We start from the raw sequence: 7,837 nt of genomic DNA, 5'->3' as shown, positions 1-7,837 counted from the left end.
TTTCTGATTTTATGTTTTGTAAATCTGGAAGGTCCCTGGAAACCTACAGGGTACATTTTTTACTCTCTGAGGTGTGAGCTCCATAATAGAAAAAAATCCTAACACAGCAATTCATTTAGTTCATCACTGAGTATTTACTGAATACCTACTATGTGTTCAGCAGTATACTAGAAGCTCACAAGGCTAAGACCCATGAGGAAAAAAAGAGAAACTACCATATATTTAGACATACTGTACACTAGGCTCTGTGAGGCCCATTAATCACGTTGTCTCATTCAAATCTCACACTCTAGAAGTAGGTTCTGTATTGTTATTCCATTTTGCTGGTGAGGAAAGAGACTCAGAAAGTTCCATACTTGTCCAAGGTCATTTGCAGTAACGGGAGCCAGAATTGCAGTGCAGTCCTGTATGACTGTACCATCTGGGTCCTTCCCACTAGAATACAGTAGGGAGGAGAGAAGGACACAGATGGATCAGTGAGTCGAGAGCACAAAGCAGCAGATTATAAAGCCTGGAGTGTACGGTGAGAGCAGGTGGGGACTTAAGAGGAAGGGCCTGACAGGAGGACTTCCTGAAGGAGGCAGCCCAGAGGTTTGCTGTAAGGACCCGAGGCTCAGGGCAGGGGAGGGGGAGGATGTACCATGTCATGTTGGCCCTGGGCAGGAATGAATCTGAGTGTGGCAGACAGTGTGCCCTGAGGTCAGCTGGGTGTGGCCCGAGGCTGAGGGGTGGGAAGCCCAGCAGAGAGGCACCTGGACCTGATGGGGTGTAGCAGGGAGCCACTCACTGAGTTTTAGAGCCAGGGAGGGACAGAAGCAACAGCAATGCCCACCCTAGGAGAGGACAACTGCAAGCCTTGGCTGGAAGGGGTAGTGAGGCATGGCCTGGAGATGGCAGGGGCTAGGCAGGTGCCTTGGGAGGAGCCCAGCCAAGGGGAGTCTAGTCTTCCTCAACTCAGGGGAGGGGATGGCAAGGGAAGGAGAGATGCTATAGAGATGGAATCTTGCGGCTTTGGTGGAGAATGCTTGTGGGGAACAAAGGAAAGGGAGGAGCACATTTGATCACAGATCGCTTTTGAAACTCCCCTCGGTCACATCACACGTCTGTTCACAGCTGTTCAAGGTCTTCGTGTTGCCGGTAGGATCTAGTCCAAATCCCTCAACCTGTCGTGGTGAGGCACCTCACAATCTGGCCTTGGTGTTACATAAGGCTGTGCTGTGACCAACTGAGCAACCAGTCAGCCCAATCTGGCCTCAATCTACCATTCTGGGCTCCTTGCCCACTACTCTACACCCTCCTCCACCTCACCCCCAACTGGCCTCCCCATAGCCCACCAGCAGCAGGACCCTTTCTGAAAACATGGCCCTAGATATCCAAGGATAGCTCCTCCAGCACAGCCTTGAATAATTAACGTTTTATTGTTATTTAACTTTTGGTGTTGGTGTCTCCCTAATGTGACCATCTTGTCCTTGAGGGCTGATTCTTCTTTTTCCACTAGTTGTCTCAACTGGGGAAGTCATTTAGCCTTTCTGACTTAGTTTCCTCATCTGCAAAATAGAGCCAACAATGTCATGTCATAAGGTACAGTGCCTGGCACAGAGGCGTTTCAATTGTTTTCTTTGGTGTGGGGGTCTCAGGGGTCCAGCTGAGAGAAAGAAGATGTGGGCCCCAGGACGCAAGGAAAGGGGGAGGACTGCCGCATTTCTGAGTCCTCTGGCATCACACTAAGATCACTTAGAAGGAGCAAGCACGTAAGACGCCTTAAAGAAGCCACAAAAGGATTTCTTCAGTAAATTCAGGACGGACTTCTTGGGGGCAGGTCCCCACCCCCAGCACCCAGTCCCGGGGTGGGAACAGCGCGGCACGTGCTGCGCGGCCCTGGCTTGTTTCCCAACCGCGTTTCGCTGACCTCGTCTCCTTGAGCACCTTTCACGACGCTGCGAGCTCCCTCCCGTCACCTGCACTCAGCAGAAGGGGACCCCGAGGTTCTGAGAGGCGACGTGACTTGCCCGCAGTGACAAAGCGCCGGCGCTCGGGGGGGTCCGGACTGCGCGGTCCCGCCGGGATCTGCAGCCCTCGGGGTGGGGGAGTGGGAAGCACAAGTCCTTCAGGCTGGAGAAGGGGGCGCGGGCCCCAGGTGCCGCTCGGGAGCGCGCGCGGGGACGCGGAGCGGCTGCCGTCCCCCCGGGGCGCGTCCCCGCCGGCGCGCGCCCCAGGCTCCGCCCCCGAGGGTTCGGGGGCGCGCGCCGCACGCTCCCCGGGTCCGCCGCGCGCGCGCCTGGCGCCGCTCCCTCCCCGCCCCTCCCGTCGCCACCCCGCCCCCGGCCGGGTCCCCTGTCCGGACCCGAGAGAGAGCGCCGCCGCCATCTTAGTCGCTGCCGCTGCCTCCAGCGAGGCGCTGCTCCGAGGAGGGGAGGGCGCCCGCTGCCCGAGCGCGCGGCCCAGCGTCGCGGCGGCGACGGCGGCGGCGGCTCCTCCTCGGACCCCGGTGCTCGCCGCGCCGCCCAGCAGCCGGCCCCGGGCCGCGAGAGCCCCGCTCCGCGTCGCGCGCTCCTCCCTGCCGCTCCCGCCTCAGGCCGGCCGCGGCGCCGGGAGCCCGAGCGATGCTGCGCCGCCCTGCGCCCGCGCTGGCCCCGGCCGCCCGGCTGCTGCTGCTGGCCGGGCTGCTGTGCGGCGGCGGGGTCTGGGCCGCGCGAGGTAAGCGACGGGGCCGGGCCGCGGGGAGCCGGGGAAGCCGGGCTCGGACCCGGGCGGGGCGCCTGGGCCTCGGCCACCCCCGTGCAGCCCGGGCTGGTGGCTGCGCTTATGGGGGGTGGACAGGGACGTGCAGACGGGCCGAGGGGTCGCAGGCCACCTTCCTCGGCAGCGCCGGCGGGCTGGGGCGCACCCCTGGGTGAGATGCCGCGTACGTGTGTCGTGTGCTCCGATGTGCATCGGGCGGGGGTGCACGCACCGGTTTGGTGTGCGCTTACATAAGCGCCCACTCCTCCGCGTCCCTTTCCCGAGATCCCGATGTTCTGCTGCGGCACCGCGGACACCACGACTTCGCCCCGCGCCGCCTCCTCCCGGGGCCCTTTGAGCGTCTGTTTCCAACCGAGCAGAGGCTGAAAGTTTTTGCTCCCTTCCCACCTTCCACCCAAAGGTGAAATCGTGGTGAGATTTGCAACCGCGATCTCCCTCTGTGATAGAAACCGTCTTCTTCACTTCACCCCTTCGCCTTGATGCAGTTTTTCTGACGGTAATTTTGATCGTGCAAGGGTTCGATGGCCTGAACGGAAACGAGAAACCCTTCTGATTCCTTAGGATTGTAGGACCGACATTATTGTATGGTTAGGTGGCAGATGATGTTTATTGGTTGATTATTATTTTTTTAACCTTCATCCACTTAACCTTTTAAACGTTGCATGCTTTCTGGTATTGACTGATGTTGCCAACGAAAAGCTTACGCATTGCAGATACATGCTTCTGAATGGGTTTTGAATCGTAAACATTTTCCCTGGCCTTGGAGCAAAGTAGTCTAGATGTAGTCTATAGAGTACCTGAGTCTATTCTTCTATTTTTTTTATCAAAAGAATTTTTGGAGAGGATGATTGATAGAAGTCTAGATGGAATGGTCATATTTCAGTTTAACAAGCTTTTCAAATTTCTTGTTTTCTCCTCCTTGGCATGACAGAACGGAGAGAAGAAGTATGGTGTTCACAAAGTGAAGGGCATAAGAGGCGAATGCATCTCTTGTTCCATGTTCCTTTCTTCACATCCAGGACGATAAACTTGGAATGCGTCTTTTATTTCATTTCTAACATTGTGTTGACTCTGTCAAATTCAGGTCTTAGTCACTAAGTATCTAATTGCTCTCGATTTGATTTTTAAGAGTTGCATCAAGCTGAGTTTAAAATGTTCTTTCCAGATGTCGGATGGAGGTCTGAAAGTCTAATATATCCAGGAAAAAAAAAAATCGAAGCTTTGCTTCTCTTGGGGAAAACCCACACATTTAAAAAATGTGTGCTTGGATTGGGCATTTTGGGAACAGTTCAAGTATATTTAGTTTAGTCAATGATCACATTTGTTGTTAAAATCTGTGTTTTCTTACGTTTGTCCATTCACCTACATTTGTTATTCATTATTTAATTGCTTTGGTTACTTAAACAGCATAAATTTCAACTACTGAATGTCTTCATTATGGTGGACTGTCAGAAATCTTAGGTGAAAGGTGTTCTGAGTACTTGAGTCGTTTGTTATTTCTCGATTTTCTCTAAGCTTTTCTTGGTGCAGTTATATACTTCAGGATTCTTAGTCTTCAAAATAAAAACATTTTAAACATCAGTTATTCTGTTGCATGTGTTGCTTTTTCAGTTGGCAAGTTAGAAAATGTCTCTTGAACGTTACATAAAATGCTAATAAAATGATTTCATTTCAGAATGTTACAAATGAATTTTATATGTAAATAGCAATTTGTGGAGACACCTTCTGTGGGCTCATTTAAAAAGATCATTTCAGCTACTCTTGGAATATTTTATTGCTGCAAGATAGTATGATGTGAACTGCTGTTCATACTCTAGCTACCACTAACAATTATTTATTATTTATTTTTTTTCAGTAGCACTTAGTTTTTTTTATTGTTTTTTGTGGCTGGCCGGTATGGGGATCCTAACCCTTGACTTTGGGATTATAACACCATGCTCTAACCAACTGAGCTAACCCACTAACAGTTATTAATGGGGTAAGGATCACTGGAGAGTGATAGATTTTCTAATATAAATTGCATTTTGACTGTTAATTAGTTATTTTTTAGACAACCCCAAGATTTCACTTTAATTGTAGTTATCATTCTTACAAAAAATGAAAAATAATTAAAGCCAAAATATTAGGAGAAATATCCTTAGCATGCCCCGGATGGCCATCTTTGCAGTCTGCCTGCCTTCTCTCCAGTTAGGGAGATCAGGAAACAGAAAATTGAAGTAGAGAAAATGGAAAGCTTGTGTGAATATTAAAAAAATAAATGCAGTCATACAATACATTTCAAAGCCAAATAAGTGATATTCACTATTATTTTTCTGTTTGCATACAGACTTCTCAGTGAGGCCTCTCCCTCACCAGCCTATATTAAATCATCTCTCTGCCTGAATCTGCTTTTCGCTGATTCACTTTGTCTTTTTCCACAGCACTTATCCCATTGTAACATGCTTTGTTATTTTCTTATTTATGTTGTCGTCTGTTTCCCCTCATATGCTCCAAGGTGACAGGGTGTGTTGTTTGCATGTATGTACTTTCATCAGCATGAAGCAGGCACACAATATTTGTTGTGTGATTGGATGAAGGAGAGAGAACAATATTTCAGTTTAGATGACGTGGTATTTTTACGTGCTCATTTTCAAGTAACGGATAAGTGTTGCATACTGAAAAAAGCTTTGGAGTGTAAAGCAGACTTAAATTCTGCAGTGTGGATATGGAGATTCATTAACAGATAATTTTTCAAGGATCCATTCTGTTGATTGCAATGTCGGGGATATTAGATCATAAAAATCTGTCCAACAGCCTTTGAAGGTTGTAGCTCTGTGGCTCCCACTTTGAGTCCATTAAAAAAAAAATGTAATTCTCAGCTTTTTTGAAAGATGGTTTCTTAATTTGTTACTTTGTTTTTCAGAAGCAATTTTGAGAAAAGTCATTTGAATATAGACTTTGGTATTACTCTTAGTCTAATCTCTTTAATGCTGAAAGTAAAGAACATTTATTTCACATAGAAGACCTATAACTGCTGAAGAAATAATAAGGTATTACTAATTTTCAGTTAACCGGCATTCAGCCTTTGGCTATATACTACTTTTAGGAGAAAAAGCATTAAAAAAAAACTAAGCAGTTCCATAGGAATTTTTTTTCAAAAGGAATGTTTAGAAGCTCATATCATACATTATCTGTGTCAGTAGTATTTGATTTTTAAGCCAAAAAGAGCAATGAATATTTTAGTTTTAGATATGAGGAATATGTCCAGTAAATGAAATTGTTATGAAATATGACATTATTTGTGCTTGAAATTAGAGAGTGTTGTAATGTCATAACACTAGTTTCAGGTCTTGGTGAAACTTAGTAAACTAAATCTAAATGTTTGACATGAGGAACCTGAGGTACGTTAAGATTTTAGAACATGGAAAAAAAAAAAGATAGAATTATTATTGCTTTATAAGACAGGAAAATGTAATTTTTTTGGATAGAGTTTTTATTTATAAGAATTGAAACAAAATAGAAGATCTGATTATCCTGAAAACCACTAAGAATCTGTTTCTCATGTATTGTGGTTGAGGTTTTAGATTATTATAATTTGCTTTTTCTGTGGTCTTGATTTGGTAGAAGCAGAGTTGCTTGAAGAAATGTGTCTTTATAAATGAAATTTTAAATGTTGATTTGCTATAAGTTACAGATTTTAGTAGAGCTCCAGGAATATGGGTTCAAGATTGGTGGAAATGATTTATGTAGTGTCATGATCTAGCATTGTTTAAAAAAAAACAAAACCAACAACCTTCAAAAGTGACATTTTGACACCAGACAGATATATAGGACCCATCTTTTCCATAAGAGCCACCACCTCCTGGGAATTCAGATTCATCCAGTTGTCCCCGATTTGATAGGTCCTTTCTCCCCTATATTTTAGGCATATTTGCTCATTTTCTTGTTTAACTTTAGGATGATATTATTAGATTAACATTTTTCACAAGATCTGTTGCTAAGGCTTTTTTATTTTTAAAGGTTCTCGGCAAAGATTCAGTTACTTCAAAGTAACTGAATTTAGAACATCTTAAAAACCTATAAAACACATCTGACAGTTAACTTTGTTCCATTCTAGAACCCTGTAAGAAGTATGTGATAGCATACTAAAGGAAGAATCATGTTTTTCCTTCTTACCTTTTTGGTCAGAATGACCATTTCTTTCAGCCAGCTGCTCTGGGCCCGTCTGATTCTCCTTGACAAGAACTTCTGTTGAGACTGCTGCTTTCAAGCCTACCTTGATCTGCACCTTCTTTAACTCTTTGTTTAGGACAAAAGAAGACCACTTCTTCTTACAACCACTCTTGTTTTTTTTTTTTTAAATAGCTTTATGGAGATATAACTTTCATACCATAAAATTTATCCTTTTAAGGTATACAATTCAGTGATTTTAGCAACATTCGTGAAGTTGTGCAACTATCACCGCTATTTAATTCCAGAATGTTTTCATCACCCCAGAAAGAAACCCTATGCCCACTAGCTGTCCTCCCCACGCTCCACCCCCATCTCCTGACAACCACGAATCCACTTTCTGTGTATGGATTTGCTTATTCTGGACATTTCATATCAATGGGATCATATGACATGTGGGTTTTTGTGACTGGCTTCATTCACTTAGCATGATGTTCCCAAGGTTCATCCATGTGGTATCATGTGTCAGAACTTCGTTGCTTTTCACGGCTGAGTAATATTCCATCATAGGGATCTCCTGCGTTTTATTCATCCGTTCATCCGTTGATGGACATCTGGATTGTGTCTACTTTTTAGCTATTATGAAAAACATCGCTGTGAACATTCACATATGGGATTTTGTGTGGGCATACGTTTTTGGTTCTCTTGGTGCATACTTAGGAGTGCAGTTGCTGGGTCTTACGGTAAGTCTGTGTTTAACACTTTGAGGGACTGCCAGACTGCTTTCCGACTTGGCGGTCCGTCCCGCACTCACTCTTGGCCTCCGTAATCACTCAACTGAAGCATCTTTCTCCTCAGGTCCGAGAGCACTTCAAAAAGTTCACGGGAGGATTTGTATTATCTTTGAATTCTGTTTTTCCACAAACTTTTTGAAGTACCCTTACAC

At 45.7% G+C, this 7,837-nt stretch overlaps 1 protein-coding gene and 1 long non-coding RNA gene across 5 annotated transcripts in view; one reads left to right on the top strand and one right to left on the bottom strand.

Annotated features, from left to right (window-relative positions):
- Positions 1-1,399: 1,399 nt before the first annotated feature.
- LOC134383540 (uncharacterized) lies at positions 1,400-2,195 on the bottom strand. The gene is made up of 2 exons (XR_010024189.1): positions 1,910-2,195; positions 1,400-1,547 (listed from the first exon to the last, which is right to left on the bottom strand). It is a non-coding gene; the product is annotated as an uncharacterized LOC134383540 (long non-coding RNA).
- Positions 2,196-2,365: 170 nt separating this feature from the next.
- The window catches only part of CLSTN1 (calsyntenin 1), a 64,155-nt gene continuing 58,683 nt past the window's right edge, over positions 2,366-7,837 (top strand). For 3 of the 4 annotated variants that reach the window (XM_063104698.1, XM_063104699.1, XM_063104696.1), the window contains exon 1: positions 2,367-2,697. In XM_063104698.1, coding sequence (XP_062960768.1) covers positions 2,604-2,697 — 94 coding nt within the window. In that variant the 5' untranslated portion in view covers positions 2,367-2,603. Of the gene's footprint in view, positions 2,698-7,837 lie in introns of all 4 variants that reach the window. The other variant, XM_063104700.1, reaches the window with a different exon arrangement.

The sequence above is a fragment of the Cynocephalus volans genome, chromosome 8 (genome assembly GCF_027409185.1).
Source record: "Cynocephalus volans isolate mCynVol1 chromosome 8, mCynVol1.pri, whole genome shotgun sequence".
NCBI classification, from domain to species: domain Eukaryota; kingdom Metazoa; phylum Chordata; class Mammalia; order Dermoptera; family Cynocephalidae; genus Cynocephalus; species Cynocephalus volans.
The sequence above is the reverse complement of the archived record's forward strand: the minus strand, read 5'-3'. Positions and strand labels throughout refer to the sequence as shown.